The 22984-nt window shown below is 44.8% G+C and overlaps 1 protein-coding gene across 1 annotated transcript in view; it reads right to left on the bottom strand.

Moving 5' to 3' along the window:
* Positions 1-22984, bottom strand: part of LOC137426137 (glutamate receptor 4-like) — a 457447-nt gene that overhangs the window by 317375 nt on the left and 117088 nt on the right. The window contains exons 7-8 of the mRNA XM_078772908.1: positions 6036-6203; positions 5574-5678 (exon numbers count right to left, since the gene is read on the bottom strand). Coding sequence (XP_078629034.1) covers positions 5574-5678; positions 6036-6203 — 273 coding nt within the window. The remainder of the gene's footprint in view (positions 1-5573; positions 5679-6035; positions 6204-22984) is intronic.

The following is a 22984-nucleotide window of genomic DNA, read 5'->3' as shown; positions in this document are numbered from 1 at the left end:
TGATTGATCATTCAACATTTCAACATTAGGCACTTTGTCAAATTTGAATTCAAAAAGTACAGTTTTCAATAAATATTTCTCTACGAGGACTTATTTAAAAACATAAAATAATATACAGTGCATTCAGAAAGTATTCAGACCCCTTCACTTTTTTCACATTTCGTTATGTTGCAGCCTTATGCGGAAATCATTTAAATTCATTTTTTCCCTCATCAATCTCCACTCAATACCCCATAATGACAAAGAGAAAACAGGATTTTAGAAACTTTTGCAAATTTATTAAAAATAAAAAAACTAAAATATCACATTGACATAAGTATTCAGACCCTTTGCTATGACACTTGAAATTTAGCTCAGGTGCCTCCCATTTCTCTTGATCATCTTTGAGATGTTTCTACACCTTGATTGGAGTCCACCTGTGGTAAATTCAATTGATTGGACATGATTTGGAAAGGCACACACCTGTCTATATAAGGTCTCACAGCTGACAATGCATATCAGAGCAAAAACCAAAACATGAGGTCGAAGGAACTGCCTGCAGAGCTCAGAGACAGGATTGTGTCGAGGCACAGATCTGGGGAAGCCGACAAAAACATTTCTGCTGCATTGAAGGTTCCCAAGAGCACAGTGGCCTCCATAATTCTTAGATGGAAGAAGCTTGGAACAACCAGGACTCTTCCTAGAGCTGGCCGCCCGGCCAAACTGAGCAATCAGGGGAGAAGGGCCTTGGTAATAGAGGTGACCAAAGAACCCGATGGTTACTCTGGCTGAGCTCCAGAGATCCTGTGTGAAGATGGGAGAAACTTCCAGAAGGACAATCATCACTGCAACACTCCACCGATCTGGGCTTTATGGCAGAGTGGCCGGACAGAAGCCTCTCCTCCGTGAAAGATACATGAAAGCCCACAGAATCTTGTTTCTCACTGTCTGAGAGTGCTTTAGGTGCTTTTTTGCAAACTCCAAGCGGGCTTTCACTGAGGAGAGGCTTCCGTCTGGCCACTCTGCCATAAAGCCCAGATCGGTGGAGTGTTGCAGTGATGATTGTCCTTCTGGAAGTTTCTCCCATCTCCACACAGGATCTCTGGAGCTCAACCAGAGTGACCATCGGGTTCTTGGTCACCTCTCTTACCAAGGCCCTTCTCCCCCGATTGCTCAGTTTGGCCGGGTGGTCAGCTCTAGGAAGAGTCCTGGTTGTTCCAAACTTCTTCCATCTAAGAATTATGGAGGCCACTCTGCTCTTGGGAACCTTCAATGCAGCAGAAATTTTTGTAGGCTTCCCCAAATCTGTGCCTCGACACAATCCTGTCTCTGAGCTCTGCAGGCAGTTCCTTCGACCTCATGGCTTGGTTTTTGCTCTGATATGCATTGTCAGCTGCAAGACCTTATATAGACAGGTGTGTGCCTTTCCAAATCATGTCCAATCAATTGAATTTACCACAGGTGGACTCCAATCAAGGTGTAGAAACATCTCAAAGATGATCAAGAGAAATGGGAGGCACCTGAGCTAAATTTCAAGTGTCATAGCAAAGGGTCTGAATATTTATGTCAATGTGATATTTCAGTTTTTTTATTTTTAATAAATTTGCAAAACTTTCTAAAATCCTGTTTTCTCTTTGTCATTATGGGGTATTGAGTGTAGATTGATGAGGGAAAAAATGAATTTCAACGATTTCAGCATCAGGCTGCAACATAACAAAATGTGAAAAAAGTGAAGGGGTCTGAATACTTTCTGAATGCACTGTATATGAGGGTCTTTTCCATCGCGCTAATCATTTTGAGAATAATTTAACTCATGATGCCAAAATTATGATATGTGCTTAAACCAGGAATACAAATGAACAAGCAATTAATAATCAAGAAAATGCAAACACAACAAAAGTATATTGGACCCATCATGCTTGTTAGTTTTCAAACATCTATATACATACATACTTTATGGTAACAATCTTTGGAGCGTGGACAAGGCAGTAGACATTATGACATTTCGGTTTGCATCGCAACTCAATGATGATCATCTCTTCTCCAGGTGGAACTACAGCAGCAACTGGCAATTTGACGATGCACAAGTACACAATGGCCTAATCTTTTTAAAAGCACCAAGTTTATAATATACATGCTAGCAGACTATCCTACCCCTAGAAAATATTCCATCAGTATTATATGATAGCAAATTATTAAGCATCTCGTCAAATGCTGTGCAATATACAAATGAGTTGTTCTTTTGTAAGGATGCAAATGTGTTAAAGCAACTTTAAGAACAACTTCCTTGTAGTTATTTACTTTTTCATGATCAAAATAAAGACCAATTACTGCATTGTAGTCACAAGAAGGAAGCCTGACATTAAACACACACACACACACACACACACACACACACACACACACACACACACACACACACACACACACACACGTCATATATATCGATATATAAACTCATACATACATATACATACACATGTACATATAAACAGACATATACAAACACACATACACAAATATATTATGAACTTGAAAGTACTTGTAAAATATATTGTGTTTGAAGTTATAACATTAACTTATAAGCAATATTGACTGAATTTTCCATCTGTCCGGATCATCAGCTGGGCCCCGTTTTTCATTGAGGTTTCGATCCTTTCAGCCCAGCAGCTCTCCAAACAGCGGATCCACAACCCTGACTGCAGGTCCACATCAGTAGATTACTCAACATCAATGGACGCACAACATCAAAGTTGTGTCCAGACAGTTTTTTTTTTTTTTTTTTTTTTTTTTTTTTTGTATACAAGATCGAGGCTCGTGAAAGAGCGAACATTAATCACACAGAAAGACAAACAGACACATAAAACAAATAACATCGGGAGCGGTAGACAAGATGGGGAGAGAGGGGGAAGGACACAAACACAACATTTGAGAGCAGGGACCGAGAGACATCAAACATATTTAATTACAACTTGTATTTAAAGTATTACCACAAACTAATAACTTAAATTGTAAATCACTTTATATGACAATATACTAAGTGATAAATACTCCACCCGCCAGACATGTACATTACACGGCACCTCCATCCAACCATCGACTCAAACTTTTCAAACTGTTTTTTTCAAATTGAGTAATCCAAGTATTCCGACTAAGGTAAGAATGTCTGCACGGATTGACTATCCAATCTCACTGAACTCTTTATTTTCTGTATTTACTCAGAGAACCCATGAATCTGCCATTGTGAATTGAAAATGAACAATTGAATGAAAACAAAATGATCAACAATTGAAATAACCTCACGACAGATGTATTTGAGAAGAGCGTAATATGCAGACCCCTTTGCAGGTGTCTCCTAATTCCACCTGTCCTGAGCAAGATGGTCTGTAAACAGCCAATGTACTATTAATCTACACAGTCATACTCATAATTCACTGCACTCAAAATGTAGTTTTGAAAATACACGGATATACAGTCACGTGAAAAAGTAAGTACACCCCATGTAAGGTTTTGACTTTTTCAACATATTTCAACATAGTTATTTGATCTTCATTTCAAAAATATTGATAGACAAAGGTGAGATAATATAACAAATGTCATGAAACATTTACATTTTGTAGTCCATTGTATAATTTAAATCAACATAAATGCAAATTTCGCATGTGGAAAAAATAAGTTCACCCAAACATTTATCACTACTTCAAATACCTAAAATTAGAATCAGGTGCACCAGCTGAGGTGAAAATGATTAGAACATCGTTAGGGAGGATCTTGGAGGAACCAGGTCTTATTTAAACCTCAGACATTTACTTTGGTTTGCTCTTTGTTGATGAACTGTGCGGAATCACCATGCCTTGATCAAAAGAGCTCTCTGAGGCCTTCAGAAAGAAGGTTATAGATGCCTACGAGTCTGGGAAGGGATTTAAAAGATCTCCAAACAATTTAAAATCAATCATTCGACTGTCTGGAAGATCATCTACAAGTGGAGAAGATTCCAAAGAACTGCCAACTTCTTCAGGCCAGGCCGCCCCGGCAAGTTCAGCCCGAGAGCAGACCGCAAGATGCTGAAAGAAGTCTCTAAGAACCCCAGAATGTCATCACGGGACCTACAGGTAGCTCTTGCCACTGTTGATGTCAAAGTGCATGAGTCAACCATGAGAACGAGGCTGCACAAATTTGATCTACATGGGAGGTGTGCCAGGAGGAAACCTTTGCTGTCCAGAAAGAACATCAGGGCAAGACTAAAGTTTGCCAATGAACACCTCGGCAAAGACCAGCACTTCTGGAACAATGTGCTCTGGACAGATGAGTCAAAGGTAGAGCTATTTGGCTACAGTACCAGAAGACATGTTTGGCGAAAATCAAAGACAGCATTTGACCACAAGAACCTGATACCAACTGTAAAGCATGGTGGTGGAAATATTATGGTTTGGGGCAGCTTTGCTGCATCAGGGCCTGGGCAGCTCACCATCATAGAATCCACTGTGAATTCTTCATTGTACCAGAGGGTGCTTGAGGATAATGTGAGGCCATCTGTCGGAAAGTTGAAGCTCAACCGAAGGTGGACTTTGCAACATGACAATGACCCTAAACATACCAGTAAATCCACCAAGGAATGGGTGAAAAGAAAGAAATGGAGGGTTCTAGAATGGCCAAGTCAAAGCCCGGATCTAAATCCCATCGATGTTGTGGGGGGATTTGAAACGAGCTGTGCATGCAAGAAACCCCTCAAACATCGCACAGCTGAAAGAATTCTGCATGGAGGAGTGGGAAAAAATTTCTCCCAGTCGATGTCAGAGACTGGTAGACAGTTATAAGAAACGCCTACTTGAGGTTGTTTATGCCAAAGGGGGCAATACCACCTATTAGAGCCAAGGGTGTACTTACTTTTTCCACATGCGAAATTTGCATTTATGTTTATTTAAATTATACAATGGTCTACAAAATGTAAATGTTTCATGATATTTGTTATATTGTATCACCTTTATCTGTCAATATTGTTGAAATGAAGATCAAGTAGCTGTGTGTTGAAATATGTTGAAAAAGTCAAAACTTTACATGGGGTGTACTTACTTTTTCACATGACTGTACATATTCTATAAACGACAGTTCAGTCTTTTCTAATGCCCGAAGTACCAACAACCCTTCAAGCTCAGGAATGCCAACTTGTGAGCATTGCTGCATCCACCATTTAATGGTGTCACCGGGGGTTAGAAGCTTGATGACTGACTGACTGGGAATAACAAACTGTCTACCTTCAGGGGACAAGGGGACTAAGGCAAAAAGATTCATGCCAGGGAGAGTCTGCCGCCGCTTTCCTTTCGGAAATCAGGCTTTCGGCAGAGAAGGGGATGTTCAAAAGTATCCCCCTCTCCTCAAAGTATCCCCAGTTTGATGGCATTCCATACTGGCTATTCATAGGCCAGGATATGTCAGGATATGAACCTGAAATGTATTGACCTCTGTCCCAATGCCAAACCTCCGCATTTGCAGATATAAAGATTAACGGATGACAGAAAAACAAAACATAGGTGGACACGACTTGAAATGCACATTCTGCCGCACATGGATGAGATAAAACTGGGTAAACTCACTCTGCGCATGCTTGCTGATTTGAGTTCTATCATATCAACAGTGTAGTTTGCTCTCCTCCCACTGTCATCAAATTGGACGTTCCCAGTTAACCCCTGGATATGAACCTGCAGGCACAAAAATGGTGAATGGATCATGAGTGAAAGACTGTTCATGAACAATGAGTTCTTAATTATAATAAAAGAGAACGCATTCACAATATTATTTATGATCACCCATGAAATCAACAGTCTGTGATTGTATTAATCATTAATGGGATTTCTTACCCCTCGAAAACAAATAAAATGAGCTGATGTGACAACAAAATCGAGAAAAAAATATTATGCGTGAATTAAATGTTGAAGCTGAACCCATTTGAAAACAGATTATATGTTTTTTTTTACAAGAAATGCATAGTACGCGCACAAAAAAAATGAACGAATGGCCGAATGAATATTTTTCCTGGTTGAACAAAGGAAGAACACCTGTTTAAGAGCCCGGTTGATATCAATCCCTTGAGACCAGGGTACAGCTGGATTGGCAAGGCACTCTCCGGTGCTGCCCTTGCGTGAAGGGTCGATGTGCTGCGCACGAAGGTGAACAAATGCTTCCACCATGACACGCACCGAATCATAGGTCAAAGCAGAGGTGTACTGCACAAAACACATTTAATGTCCATGCATTTAATGAAGCATGCAATCATAAACTGCATTCATCATGAACTCATTCAATTTGTATTTCATATTATAATAATCCTGAATTCCTTCATGGTATTGCCATATTTAAAAAAGCCCTTCACCACCGCACCTAGGGGGGCGGGGGAGGGGAGGAAGGGAGGGGAGGTGGGTAGGTGGGGATCAATTGGTTATCAAAAATATATCTAGAAATATTAATTTTGATGACAATGGAACCGAAGGACCCTCATTCCCCACCAGCATTTTTATCCAATGGTAACAATGAAATAAGGAACTAATGTAGCATCAGTTAATATTGCAAAGGATGAAAGGGCATCACATTTATTCAGGTGATATATTTGTTATCATTTTGTATCCATAACTCATACACATCTTTTTCAGATATCGTGCAACATATCGTTTTTGGCCCAATCACTCAATGGGGAAGAATCACGTTTAAAATTCTAGTATCCGGATCTGGATCTTCACCAAAATCGAATAAATTCATCCTTGGCACACATCCAATCTCTCCACCAAATTTCGTTCACATCCTTCCATAACCTCTTGATATCATAGTCACAGGCAAACAGACAGGGGTGTCATATTGGTTTTGGTGGCGGAGGTAAATATTGTCATATTGGTAATATGGGCTTGGTTCGTTCAGAATCATATCTCCCTTATAGCAAGACAAATATCACACATACTGTTTGAATTAAATAATAGTATAGGCTTGTGGGTCGATTTTGTGCACCTATCACCTTTGGTGCTGATGTGTATGCTCCCTGCTGTGGTCTCATATACACTCATGATGACTTTTCTTTTACCAACAACAGCTTTGAAAATTTCCCAACTTCATTTGAGTGAGTTTTTAAAGCAAAAAGGGTCAGTCTTGCCTGGCAAATAGCGCCATCACGATACGCTCTAGTTGTCATTGTTGTTTATGTTACGATTGTATAGTTGTAGTCCTACAGTTTACATCCAGAGAGCCGGTGCCCACGTTATTAAAATTTCTGTTTTGTACCGATTCGTTTTTTTATGTGTGTGCATACCATATGCACACAATTATAAGGCGCACCCAAGTGTAAGAGGCATGCCAATTATCCTTTTAAAAAGTAAATAGAACTACTTACGAATTTAAGGCACACCTGCACACTACAATTCAATAATCTTCTGTATGTATTTATGTCTGAACCTTATATAAATGAAACTGTTTGGTTTAACCACTGACCACCACCAGAGGCAGGGGATATTGAGGGTGGGGAAATGATAACACCTATTCTGCAAACATTCTGTGAATTATTGTGTATACCCATATTTGTGAAGCTTTGTTGGTACCTACTTAAAAAAAAAAATGCACCCGTGTCCGAAGGAAGCAGTTCAGTTTGGCACTATTAATATGAAATAGGCAAAGTCTAGAGATGAACGAAACCCTTTAGAAATACCCTTCAGCATTACCTTTTGGAACCCTTTAAAATTACAATTTAGAACCCATTGGAATTACGATTTAGAACCACTGATCTCTATACTAACTGGATTGGAGGCTCGATGCCAATTCAACGCTAATCGGTCCGTTCGCTGTGAAGTCACCGGAAATAGATTCGTCGCCATATTGGTTCCCCCAGAAAATCTGCGTCCGTTCATTGTCTATCAAAAGACAATGCCTGCTATATTTTATAAAATAATTTAATCGAAATTTTAACAAAACATTCGATTCAAATTGACTTTAGACAGCAAGTTGCTGTGAGGAAAGATGCCGTACTGTACACATGTTGCTATTTTATATTCTGTAATTATAATTTATCATAATTTGGCAATATCCTGACATGTCTTGGAGGAGAATAACAAAAATATTTACGATGACCATCATGTTTCTCTGCCCAGAAGTATAACTCAGAAGTTTGTTTTCACTATACTCTTCTGATTCTGATTCTTTGTGAAATGGATGCAATTTATTTTCAATGGTACTCACTTCAGAAGGAATATTGTGCCATGTGGAATGAAAAAACAAAACAAAACAAAACCAACACTTGACCACAAATATGATATACAAGGTATTAACATATCAATTTATTTTGCAGATCCATGTTATATTATATATCAGCCATGAAAAAGTAAACGCACTCCTATTTTCCTATTCTTTAAATTTTTAAAGAATATTTAATTACTATTTATATTTAATATTAATATTAATATTATTTAATATTTAATTTAATTTATTTAATTATATTTAATTAATTAATTATTTAATTTTTTATATTATTATTTATTATTAGAATATTTAATTTATTTAATATTTAATATTTAATTAGAGGGAATTTAAAGAATTTAATTATCAGCATATTTCCTACGAAAATTCCACCTTCCCACTTTATTTTATTCCATTCCGAATTGATTTTAATCCGTTCCAGGGTTGAAAAAGCATTATTACAGGATTGATGAAATGCCATCGTCCGCTGCTTACGGTTATAAAAACCGCAGCGGTCGATTTGAATGAAGAAGAGGAATCACATTACATCGGTAAATGACATTCGTTTTGGGGAATCGTGGGGGAACAAAGATGGCGGACAAATGGCTTCAAAAAATGAGCTTCCCTTCTTATCCAGTTAGTATACAGATCAGTGTTTAGAACCCTCTAAAATTACCCTTTAATACCCTCAATAATTACCCTTCAGAAGCCTTTATAATTACTTTAGAACCCTTTAGAATTACTGTGTCGAAGCTATTAGAATGAACCTTTAGAACCCTTTAAATTACCCTTTAGAACCCATTAAAATTACCCCCCAGAAGCCTTTACAATTACCCTTTAGAACCCATTCAAATTACCCTTCTGAAGCCTTTAGAATTATCCTTCAGAAGCCTTTAGAGTTACCCTTTAGAAACCATTGGAATTACCCTTTAGAATCACCCTTTAGATCTCTCTAGAACTACACTTTATAACCCATTGGAATTAAACACAGTGGGTAAAAAGGTTCTTCTTCTTCGATATTGACAGATGGACATAGCCAAATATTGAAGTGGCTTCACCGCTTTAAAATATCACTTCAGTCCAGAAGTACACACACCCTGCAGTAATGCTAACTGTCCGTGTTTCATATGAAAAGATGCTAACTGTCTGTATGTATACTGTCTACGTATTTGGCGATTTAAAAACATGCGCAGACTCCCATATGCTTTCGTAAGCGATTCATTGACTTCATATTATACTACAGGTGGGAGCGCTTATCTATCTATAATTCCACTAATCTCTGTGTGTGTGTGTGTGTGTGTGTATGCGACCGCTGTTTCTCGACAACTACCGGTCCGATATACTTGAAACTTGCCAGGTATATTGCTGGGGACCCGAGGATGTGCCTTTTCAAGGTTTCATATTAATCGGACAAGTAGTTACCGAGCTATGTCCAAAAAACGATTCAACCAATCAGAGAGCAGCGAGTTATCACGTGTGCCGAACGTGGCGAACAGACTCTGCCTCGGACGGCACATTTGAGAGCGTATTCATTTATTTCACGTTGGCAAACTATGTTGGCGTTAAACTATGTTTTAAAACTAATTAAAACTACTTTGCGATTCATCGTAACTACGATTCGTAACTGCCGTTCGCTTTGGCTTTGCGAATGGACCAAACCATTTCATGTAAATAGAGGGGGGGGGGGGGGATTGTCACCGTACTCGCAAGCCGTTCGCTTTGGACCAAACCATTTCATGTAAATAGAGGGGGGGGGGATATAATTTTAGATATAGATATAGTACGGGCATGCCCTAGTTATTTAAAATTCATATAAAGTCAAGCTGAGAATTACTCTTGAATGGCAATGTCAAAAAATAAAATAGTCCTTCAGCATAGCAAACCTGTTACATTTTGTGATAAAAGCACCAAACTTGCATTTTGTGAAAGTAGACAAATATATAATGATCATTTTCAGATATTGGGGCATTTGATATTGCGCGCGCGTGTGTGTGTGTGTGTGTGTGTGTGTGTGTGTGTGTGTGTGTGTGTGTGTGTGTGTGTGTGTGTGTGTGTGTGTGTGTGTGTGTGTGTGTGCGCGTATGCAGCCAATTGAAATGGTGTGAATTTGAGCTTGGTGTAACATATGGTGACTCATCTATCTATAATTCCAGCAATCTCTGTGTGTGTGTGTGTGTGTGTCTGTGTGTCTGTGTGTGTGTTTGTCTGTGACCGCTGTTTCTCGACAACCACGGGTCCGATATACTTGAAACTTGCCAGGTATATTGCTGGGGACCCGAGGATGTGCCTTTTCAAGGTTTGAAATTAATCGGACAAGTAGTTACCGAGCTATGGCGATTTAGCCGTTCGCCGTTCGCTTTGGCGTTGCGAATGGACCAAACCATTTCATGTAAATAGAGGGGGGGGTTCTGTGGTCGTTGCGAATGGACCAAACCATTTGATGTAAATAGAGGGGGGGGATTGTCACCGTACTCGCAAGCCGTTCGCTTTGCCTTTGGCTTTGCGAATGGACCAAACCATTCCATGTAAATAGAGGGGGGGGGATATAATTTTAGATATATATATAGTACGGGCATGCCCTAGTATCTGAAACAAGATGATATGAGCACAGTTCATAGAGTAATTAAAAAGACTGGTAAATCTGTAAACAATTATATAATTATTATTTTCGACATTTTTGACATAGAGCATGTATGCACATTTGTTTGTTGTCATTTAGAATACTAGGGCATTGCCCGTACTATATCTATATCTAAAATTATATCCCCCCCCCCTCTATTTACATGAAATGGTTTGGTCCAAAGCGAACGGCTTGCGAGTACGGTGACAATCCCCCCCCTCTATTTACATGCAATGGTTTGGTCCAAAGCGAACGGCTTCCGGAGTTTGGTAAAGAAATCGCCATCGCGTGCACAAACGCGCAGGAAAGCGACTGAATCGCAAATTCGGTTTTATTAGTTTTAAAACATAGTTTAACGCCAACATAGTTTGCAAACGTGAAATAAATGAATACGCTGTCAAATGTGCCATCCGAGGCAGAGTGTGTCCTCCACGTTCGGCACACGCGATCGTTCGCTGCTCTCTGATTGGTTGAATCGTTTTTTGGACATAGCTCGGTAAGTAATTGTCCGATTAATATGAAACCTTGAAAAGGCACATCCTCGGGTCCCCAGCAATATACCTGGCAAGTTAAAAGTATATCGGACCCGTGGTTGTCGAGAAACAGCGGTCACAGACAAACAAACGTACAGACGTACAGACGTACAGAGATTACTGGAATTATAGATAGATTGTCTATTTTCGGAAGTAATGTCTATTTTAGCCTGACATAATAATACACAGAGGCTCATATCAGATACAAGTAGAAATGACAGTTCAAAAAGTGATATTAGTACTTCATTTCACTAACATTGATGCTAAACAAGAATGTTAAAGGTCATCAAACTTAATTCCTGCAGCATTCTCCCTCATAAGAGCACAGAGCTGTGCATTGGAAGTAGCCTTTTTGCACTCGCAGCGGTTCTGGCATCTTTTCTTGAACGTCACAAGAGACCAGCTCACAGCAAGTCTGAGAGGCTTCAGGGAGTGTTGTGTAGTGCGGCTCATATAGTCCATCATCAATCTGAATCTAACCCCAGGTTGTCAGAGAAAGCAGGGCAAGGCCTCGGAAGCAGAATATGGCCCCAGACCATTTCTATTGGAACTGTTTAGCGATGGCATCTAGACGTTGGTCAAACGGCAGGACGGGTGTTTGTCTTGGGTCCAGATACCAGATACGACCACACTTCCCTTCCCCCCCAACCTTCCCCCCATCCATTGAGTGGTGAATCCTTGCTACTGTGTGGGCACTGTGATGGAATAAGGAGTGAATGGTAGTGGGTGAGATTATTTGTTTTCGTTCTAGCTGTCGACATGCGTGGTACATGTTGCCCAAGATGTGTTCTCAGCTGTAACTTCAAGAAGGTGTCTTGCGTTCTCCAGCCAAATTGGTCCTGCTCAGCGATGTTACACTTGAAGCTGCCACAGGTGAGCCTTCGGTATTACAGGCAGCTGGAGGCACCTCAGTATCATGATGTCATGCTGTAGGTTACCAGCTGTCTTTAAGCCTGTGTCACTTTCACTAATGACAATGCCACAGTCAGTTCCTTCACCAACAAAAGCAGGATGCTGCAGCAGCAAGATCCCAATTCCATGGAAGAATATTTGGCACTGGTTGTGCTTGGGTTGTGGCCAATGGTGTCTATAACAATAGTTATTAAGATGTCGCCACGCATGGTTAGTGGACAAACAACCTACTCCATATGATATGGTTGCAACAGACTATTCGTGCTGAGATGCAGCACATTGTCGTCGGATATGCTGAGGCCAAGATGTGACAGCCTATCGACCAGTTCTTTCTTGTGAGTTCGTACATGCAACATCAATCCTATATGCTGGGGTGAAGATCCTTATTATTTGCCAGGAATCCTTATTATTTGAAAAGTTATATGCAAAGTAAACTTCCATATTATCGAACCCTATTTTCCCCATTCACTTCCATGATATAATTGGAGATGCGTTCCCACGGAATATATTTTGGCCCCAAGATGATATGAAGACATCTAATAATGCAGGAAATCTTTTTAAAGCATATATTAGAATATAAGGGCCATCGACGACAGGACACATGGACACGGATGCAAGCACACCACGACCGAGCTCCTTCTATATATTATATTTAATGGAAAACTGTGCTGATCTGATCAGCACAGTTTTCTGTTATACTGTGTGATCAGCACAGTTTTCTGTTATACTGTATGATCAGCACAGTTTTCTGTTATACTGTATGATCAGCACAGTTTTCTGTTATACTGTATGATCAGCACAGTTTTCTGTTATACTGTGTGATCAGCACAGTTTTCTGTTATACTGTGTGATCAGCACAGTTTTCTGTTTATATACTGTGTGATCAGCACAGTTTTTTGTTACACTGTGCACAGTATAACAGAAAACTGTGCTGATCACACAGTATAACAGAAAATTGTGTTGATCATACAGTATATAAACAGAAAACTGTGCTGATCACACAGTATAACAGAAAACTGTGCTGATCATACAGTATAACAGAAAACTGTGCTGATCGTATAACAGAAAACTGTGCTGATCATACAGTATTAAAGCGCGGTGTTACGCGCGCTGTTTGTAAACATGGAGGAAGCGGACAACGCGGTAATTTGTAAGAGTCTTTATTCAAGAGCTCACTGTAACACTGAACTCTCAGGGCTGCGCGCCCCGTGTATATCGTGAGGCCACGCCTCTCTCCCGGGCGTGGCCCACCCCCACTCGGTGTGCGGGGTGATGTCACCACGTCAGTGCTTTCGTGTCCGCCACACGCGCCCCCCCAGAATCCCCGCGCACCTGAAGGGCCAGTTTGCGGGGCAAACGGATGACCCGGCCGAAGCGCCCCCTGGCGACTGGCGGCGTCTGGGTTGCAGGGATGCCATCTGGGATGCCTCCGGCTGCCCCTGGGATGGGTGCAGGACCGGGGGGCGGCGTGGCGGCGGGGCTGGGCGGTGCCGGGGGTCCGCCCGCAGGGGGGCGGCCCTGACGCGGGGGTCGGGCCACTGGCGGTGGATGGTCCACGTCGAGGTGGGCCGGCTTGAGGCGGTCCACAGAAACGCGGTCAGGAGTACCGCCGATGTCCAGGGTGAAGTGCTTCACCCCGGTCTCAAGCACGTGGAAGGGCCCGTCGTACGGGGGCCGCAGTGGTGTCCGGTGGGCATCGTGGCGGACGAAGACGTACTCCACCGTGCGAAGCTCCGGGGCGACGTGCGTCGGTGGGTGCCCGTGGCGTGCCGTTGGCACTGGGGCGAACCTCTGGGCGGTCTCCTGCAGAGCGGAGCGCTGCTGTGCCGCGGACCATGGTGCCGTGGAGTCGGGGAGGAACTCGCCCGGCACCCGCAGCGGTTGCCCGAAGACCAACTCCGCCGCGGATGCACGCAGGTCCTCCTTGGGCACCGTCTAGAGGCCCAGCAGGACCCAGGGGAGCCTGTCGACCCAGCCGCCGTCGCGGAGGGTGGCCCAGAGCGCGGCCTTCAATGAGCGGTGAAATCGCTCACACAGGCCATTAGCCTGGGGGTGGTAGGCCGTGGTTCGGTGCAGCCGGACCCCGAGCCCCTGCGCAACCGCCCCCCAGAGCTCCGAGGTGAACTGGGGGCCGCGGTCGGATGAGATGTCTGAGGGGGCGCCGAACCGGGCGACCCAGGTGGCGATGAAAGCTTGCGCAACGTCCGCCGCCATCGTCGACGACAAGGGCACGGCCTCCGGCCACCGGGTGGTGCGGTCCACTATGGTGAGGACGTGGGTGAAACCCCGCGAGGGGGGCAGAGGTCCCACCAGGTCCACGTGGACGTGGTCAAACCGGCGTTCCGGCACCGTAAACGGGGCCAACGGGGCCTGGGTGTGCCGGTGCACCTTGGTGCGCTGGCACGCGAGGCACGTCCTGGCCCAGCCGCGGACGGCCTTCCGGAGGCCATGCCAGACGAATTTGTCGGTGATCAACCTTTGGGAGGCCCTCGCGCCCGGGTGGGACAGGCCGTGGATGGCGTCAAACACCTGGCGCTGCCAGCCCGCGGGCACGATGGGGCAAGGCCGCCCGAGGGAGACGTCGCACAAGAGGGCCGCGCCCGCGCCGTCGATCGGCACCTCGGTGACGCGGAGGCCCGTGACAGCGGTCCGCAAGGCCTGGACGCCGGGGTCAGCGGCCTGGTCCGCTGCCATCCGGGCATAGCCGATGCCGAGGTGGACTGTGTGGGCGACGGCCCGGGAAAGCCAATCCGCCACCGGGTTGTCCTTCCCCGCGACGTGCCGGATGTCCGTCGTGTACTCGGACACGGCCGAGAGGTGACGCTGCTGCCGGGCCGACCACGGCTCGGTGACCTTGCCCATCGCGAAGACCAGCGGCTTGTGGTCGACGAAGGCCGTGAAGGCACGGCCCTCGAGCAGATGGCGGAAGTGCCTGACCGCCAAGTGAAGCCCGAGCAACTCGCGGTCAAAGGTACTGTAATGGCGTTCGGGCGGGCGAAGCTGCCGGCTAAAGAACGCCAGCGGTTGCCAAGCTCCACGCACCCATTGCTCGTGCACCGCGCCCACCGCGTAGTCCGAGGCGTCGGTGGTGGGGGCGATCGGCGCATCGGGCGCCGGGTGCGCGAGCATGGTGGCGTTAGCCAAGGCGAGCTTCGCGCCCGTGAACGCCGCGTCCATATGCTCGGTCCAGGTGACGTCGCCTTTGCCCGGCTTACCTCGGAGAGCTTCGTGCAGGGGGCGCAGGAGCTGGGCGATACGGGGCAGGAACCGATGGTAAAAGTTCACAATGCCCAGGAACTCCTGCAGCCCCCTGATCGTGCGGTGGCGCGGAAACCCCTTCACCACCTCCACCTTGGCCAGCAGGGGGACGGCTCCGTGCCTGGTGACGCGGTGCCCCAGAAAATCGAGTTCGGCGACGCCGAACCGGCACTTTGCGGGGTTCACAATCAGGCCATGCTGGCCCAGGCGTTCGAAGAGCATGCGGAGGTGGTGTAGGTGCTCTTCGCGGGACGCGCTGGCGACGAGGATATCATCCAGGTAGACGTATACAAAATCCAAGTCGCGCAGGACGCTGTCCATCAGTCGCTGGAACGCCTGAGCCGCATTCTTCAGACCGAAGGGCATCCGCAGGAATTCGAAGAGTCCGAAAGGCATGATGACCGCCGTCTTCGGGATGTCCTCCAGCCTGACGGGGACCGGATGGTAACCGCGTATGAGGTCCACCTTCGAGAAGGACATGCCCGCCAAACGGGTGGAAAAGTCCAAATGTGGGGGACGGGGTAGCGGTCGGGGGTGGTGGCGTCATTGAGACGGCGATAGTCCCCGCACGGTCGCCATCCCCCGCCGGGCTTCGGCACGATGTGCAGCGGCGATGCCCAAGCACTCTCCGAGCGCCGAACAATGCCGAGTCGCTCCAGGGTAGCGAACTCCGCTTTTGCTACTGCCAGCTTCGTCGGCTTGAGGCGGCGTGCCCGGGCGTAGACCGGTGGCCCGACGGTGGGGATGTGATGGGCCACCCCGTGCTTGACGGCCCCTGCCGAGAAGGTGGGCCGCATGAGGGCCGGGAAGCCGGCGAGGAGGCGGGTGAATTTGTCCGCTGCCGGAAGCGTACAGATCAACGTGTCCGGAACCTAACCGTTCAGCAAGCCGCTTGGCAAGCCGCCCGGTGAGCCACTCAGTGGGCTGCTCGACGAGCTGGGCAGCGCACGAGCAAGCGAGCTGAACGTCTCGGCCTGGACAAGACGTCTGTGCTTTACGTCGACCAGGAGCCCATTTGCACACAGGAAGTCCGTGCCAAGCAATGCCATGGGCATGTCGGCGGTGACGAACGACCATCGGAAAACCTGCCCTCCGAACCGCAGAGAGAGGCAGCGTTTTCCATACGTACGGATGGGCGTCCCGTTTGCGGCAAGCAGCGCGGGGCCCCCGCCCGCGGCGTGCTTGTCTGACGTACCGGCAGGAACGAAACTCACCTGCGCTCCTGTGTCGCACAGGTAACGGTGCCCGGATAAGGTGTCTGTGATGAACAGCAGGCTGTTCGAACGGCCGGCGCTCATTGCCACTATCGGGCGCCGGCCCGGGCGTTTCCTGTCCTGTTGAAGGAGCATGGCGGATGACACTGTCGAGCCTCGTGGCCGAACTTGGCGTGGAACCAGCACCAGGTGGTGGAGCTGGAGGAGTGCGGCTGGCTCCGCCAGGCCGGCGGAGTTGGCGGTGTTCCCCGCGGTGGCGGTTTTCGCCGCGGCGGTGGGCGGAGCGTGGCGGCGGCCACGAGGTGCGTATCAGCATGCTGCGTATGCTGTGTAAGCTGATGCTGTGGATCAGCATCATCAGCAGCATCAGCCTCGAGGTCCGTGACGGCCGCACCGACTCTCGCCCGCGTGTCCGAAGCCGCGAAGTACCTGTCCGCCGCGGCGGCCAATGCTCGGGGTTCCGTTAGCACGGTCCCGGCCAACGCGAGGCGTACCTGTGCTGGAAGTTGGCGACGGAAAAGCGCCCGGAATAGAGAACCAGGGGCTTCGTCGCCCAACAGTGACAGCATATGGTCCATTCGGACCGACGGGCGCGTGTCGCCGAGCTCGGGGAGATACAGGAGGCGGTCAGCCCGTGCGTCCTCCGTGAGGCCGAACGTGGCTAGGAGCAGCCGCTTGAGTGCCTCGTACTTGTGGCCGTCCAGTGGGTGGCGAAGGACGGACACAACTCGAGCGGCTGTGCCGGGCCTGAGAGAGGCGACGACGTGGCAGTAGCGCGTGTCGTCGTGGGTGAGGCCCAGCAGTAGCCCAGCAGTATAACAGATCATACAAGCTGAAACTGGGCTTCGGCTTGGACGAACCAAACTTCGGCCTGGGCCTCCCAAAATTCGGGAAGTTTTATCGACATCGCGTTGTGGGCCATGGCAATGGCGTCGTGTTTGGAAGGATCGCTACGGCAGATCCAACGTCGAGGGTCACCAGTAAAGCGCGGTGTTACGCGCGCTGTTTGTAAACAAGGAGGAAGCGGACAACGCGGTAATTTGTAAGAGTCTTTATTCAAGAGCTCACTGTAACACTGAACTCTCAGGGCTGCGCACCCCGTGTATATCGTGAGGCCACGCCTCTCTCCCGGGCGTGGCCCACCCCCACTCGGTGTGCGGGGTGATGTCACCACGTCAGTGCTTTCGTGTCCGCCACAGTATAACAGAAAACTGTGCTGATCATACAGTATAACAGAAAACTGTGCTGATCACACAGTAAAACAGAAAAATGTGCTGATCACACAGTATAACAGAAAACTGTGCTGATCATAAAGTATAACAGAAAACTGTGCTGATCATACAGTTTAACAGAAAACTGTGCTGATCACACAGTAAAACAGAAAACTGTGCTGTTCACACAGTATAACAGAAAACTGTGCTGATCATACAGTATAACAGAAAACTGTGCTGATCATACAGTAGAACAGAAAACTGTGCTGATCATACAGTACAACAGAAAACTGTGCTGATCATACAGTACAACAGAAAACTGTGCTGATCATACAGTATAACAGAAAACTGTGCTGATCATACAGTACAACAGAAAACTGTGTTGATCATACAGTACAACAGAAAACTGTGCTGATCATACAGTATAACAGAAAACTGTGCTGATCATACAGTATAACAGAAAACTGTGCTGATCATACAGTACAACAGAAAACTGTGTTGATCATACAGTATAACAGAAAACTGTGTTGATCATACAGTATAACAGAAAACTGTGTTGATCATACAGTATAACAGAAAACTGTGTTGATCACACAGTATAACAGAAAACTGTGCTGATCATACAGTATAACAGAAAACTGTGCTGATCATACAGTATAACAGAAAACTGTGCTGATCACACAGTATAACAGAAAACTGTGTTGATCATACAGTATAACAGAAAACTGTGCTGATCACACAGTATAACAGAAAACTGTGCTGATCACACAGTATAACAGAAAACTGTGCTGATCATACAGTATAACAGAAAACTGTGTTGATCATACAGTATAACAGAAAACTGTGCTGATCACACAGTATAACAGAAAACTGTGTTGATCACACAGTATAACAGAAAACTGTGCTGATCATACAGTATAACAGAAAACTGTGCTGATCATACAGTATAACAGAAAACTGTGCTGATCGTACAGTATAACAGAAAACTGTGCTGATCGTACAGTATAACAGAAAACTGTGCTGATCATACAGTATAACAGAAAACTGTGCTGATCATACAGTATCACAGAAAACTGTGCTGATCATACAGTATAACAGAAAACTGTGTTGATCATACAGTATAACAGAAAACTGTACTGATCATACAGTATAACAGAAAACTGTGTTGATCATACAGTATAACAGAAAACTGTGCTGATCATACAATATAACAGAAAACTGTGCTGACCATACAGTATAACAGAAAACTGTACTGATCACACAGTATGACAGAAAACTGTACTGATCACACAGTATAACAGAAAACTGCGCTGATCATACAGTATAACAGAAAACTGCGCTGATCATACAGTATAACAGAAAACTGTGTTGATCATACAGTATAACAGAAAACTGTGTTGATCATACAGTATAACAGAAAACTGTGTTGATCATACAGTATAACAGAAAACTGTGTTGATCATACAGTACAAAAGAAAACTGTGTTGATCATACAGTATAACAGAAAACTGTACTGATCACACAGTATAACAGAAAACTGCGCTGATCATACAGTATAACAGAAAACTGCGCTGATCATACAGTATAACAGAAAACTGTGTTGATCATACAGTATAACAGAAAACTGCGCTGATCATACAGTATAACAGAAAACTGTACTGATCACACAGTAGAACAGAAAACTGTGTTGATCATACAGTATAACAGAAAACTGTACTGATCATACAGTATAACAGAAAACTGTACTGATCACACAGTATAACAGAAAACTGTGTTGATCATACAGTATAACAGAAAACTGCGCTGATCATACAGTATAACAGAAAACTGTGTTGATCATACAGTATAACAGAAAACTGTGTTGATCATACAGTATAACAGAAAACTGTGTTGATCATACAGTATAACAGAAAACTGTACTGATCACACAGTAGAACAGAAAACTGTGCTGATCACACAGTATAACAGAAAACTGTGTTGATCATACAGTATGGTACAAAGTGTGATTAACACAATGGACTGAACCAAAATAAGCCAATATTTAGGGAGAAGAAATGGACGGAACCATTCCGTAAAAGCTGTATTTTTTAAAACTTTATTAGTAACAGGCATCCACAAACATTCTTGATCATATTGTGGAATGTCAGCCGAGGCCCTGTCTTTTTTTTTTTTCTGCAATCACTTTTTCACATTTATTCGCCTTTAACTCCATTTTCTCAGCAACCATTTGAGTGAATGACACTAAACATTCAATATAGGAGCGCCTACCCCTGGATAATTTATTTTTAAATAAAGTTACATGATTATTGGATGGAAAATGTAGCCGGCATTCCAAAAGGTCTGTTTTCTGCAAGTATGAATTGTAGGGTGTTTCATATATCAGGAATAAACGGCCGCAATCTCGCTACGGCCGAATTAAAGACATTCACTTTTATGGAATGGTTCAGTCCATTTCTTTCTCTCAATCTTGAGTTGTTAACATAACGTATAATACATTGGTTCCCAAATTCATGTTACATTATAGTGAAATTCCATATATTGAGTTGCTATATATTAGATGAGTGAGAATGAATTATAATTAATTAATTGAACAACCACATGTATACCAATATAACATACCCATACCTATAGTTTAAAACATGACTGGATGATTTTGTCGCTTACATCGATTCTTATGTCAAAGGAAGGTGTCCAATTAAACACCACTGCGCATGTGCACAGAGGTATAATTTCAAGTGCCCCACACCTTAAAAAGACAATTTGGTATCAGTCTATGTATGTGCAAAGCTTGGTGCTTTTTATCACAAAATGCACAATAGCTATGAAATGTTTGGACTGTGACAACACACTTTAAAAATACATGTATATATTTATATACACACACATTTATATATATATATATATATATATATATATATATATATATATATATATATATATATATATATTATAATAGCCGTAGATGATTCTGTCTGTTGGACGTCTGTCCGGGGTGTGGCTTACTCGGTTTGCAGAGTAGCTCCACCCATTCTGGGAGAGGCTTCATATAAACAAATATCCACCATTTTATTAACTCGCATAGCTTTGAGGCCTGTTTTGTAGGCCCGTGGTGTCTTGCTCTCTCTCCCAGTTTTATTTCAAATCAAATTCGATATATCATTTCATTTTTCACAGTCGCTAACATAGTTTTAGACTCGGTTGAAAAAAAACTGGAAGAAAATCCGATGAAAGTTGCCGTTTATAGAACGAAATGAATTCTCAAAGGCCTGTAACTTCAAGGCCATTGAGTCTCTCTCACGCCTTTATCTCCAATCTAACTCACCATCTGATTTCATTTTTAGCGATGGTTTTAGACTCGGTGTCAGCAATAATTGAGAACATTCCACACATGCGGGAAAATGCAGAGATATATTTTTAAAAATCGCGTCATGATGTATCATACACCGCCCAACATGACACCGACGGCAACGTGTCGACATATATTAAAAATTCGCTTTTGCTTTTCCGTTAAGATATATTACTTTTTCGTTTGATGACAGTCTTCACAAAAACGTCAACAATGATGCCGACATATATTTCTTCGTTTTTATTTCATTCAACATTATTATCCGGAAGTAAAATATGTTTCAGGAAATTACCGAGAGATATTTCTTCGTTTTTTAAAATTAGTTATGTGCGCATAGTTATGTTATGTGCCTTCGATACGGTCTGGCACCCAGCTCTACTCACCAAACTCTCCTCATGTGGTATCCATGGAAATCTCCATGCATGGCTTGCGGACTTCCTCTCTGGTCGTAGACAGCGTGTGGCCCTGAATGGATTTCTCTCATCTCCCCTTCCTGTTCAGGCTGGAGTTCCCCAAGGCAGTGTTCTGGGCCCTGTGCTTTTTCTGGACTTTATCAATGATCTCTCCGACTCTCTGGAAAATCCTCTCTATCTCTTTGCTGATGACTCCACTCTCTGCCACTCCACTCCACTCTGCCGCTCCATGCCTCTTCCCTCAGATCGGCAGTCTGCAGCCTCCTCACTCTCTGCAGACCTGGACAAATTCACAGACTGGTCAAACAAGTGGAACATGTCTTTCAATCCTGACAAATCTCACACTCTTACAATGTCTCTCCGAAAAGATCGACTGGACAACCCTCCCATCTACTTTCTCAACAATCCTCTCCAAGAAGTTCTGTCGCTCAAGCTTTTGGGTCTCACTATCTGCCATGATCTTTCTTGGGAAAACCACATTTCCAAGCCGGCCTCCAAAGCCAGTCGCCGACTGGGCATCCTCCGTCGTGCGAAGTCCTTCCTCGGCACACCTGAGCTCCTCACCACATACAAGGCTTTCATCCGCAGCTCAATGGAATACTGTTCTCCTCTCTGGGCCGGTGCTCCTGCTTCACACCTAGCTCGGCTTCACGCTGTTGAAACCAAAGCTTTCACAATCATTGGAATCTCCCGTGATGAAGCTATCTCCGAGGGCCTTTCACTCACTCACCGCAGACAGGTAGGTGGTCTTTCGGTCTTCTACCGACTCCTCTCCGGCCTTGCTCCCCCAGGTCTCTCTGTGCTTTGTCCCCCAAATATTCCTACAGATCGCACAAGATCTGCCAGCAACCCTCTGATGGTTAAACTGCCGAAATCTCGGCTCTCTGCTCACCTTCACTCTTTCATTCCTCTTTTCTCCCGCCTCTGGAACAAACTCCCACACTCCCTTCAATCCCACTCCTCCCTCCAGGTATTTAAAACAGCTGTTCACCACCATCTCTTATCTTTCCCCATCCAAAACCTTGATCTTTTCTACCCCCACTAATTCACCCCAGATCCACGTTGTTTGAAATTCCAACTTCTTTCCTGGAAGTCCCGGCAGTGTCCATATGTTTTGTACCTCTCCCTCCCCCCCCCCCCCCCCCAAAGCCCTCTCCCTCCCACAGATCTCTCGATGTCCCTGCTCTCAGATGTTGTGTTTGTGTTCCTCCCCCTCTCGCCCCATCTTGTCTACCGCTCCCCATGTTATATGTTTTATGTGTCGGTTTGTCTTTCTGTGTGATTAAT

This window comes from Myxine glutinosa, chromosome 1 (genome assembly GCF_964187855.1).
Source record: "Myxine glutinosa chromosome 1, kmMyxGlut1.1, whole genome shotgun sequence".
In the NCBI taxonomy this organism is placed as follows: Eukaryota; Metazoa; Chordata; class Myxini; order Myxiniformes; family Myxinidae; genus Myxine; species Myxine glutinosa.
Note: the sequence above shows the minus strand (reverse complement) of the source record. Positions and strands in the feature narration are given on the sequence as shown.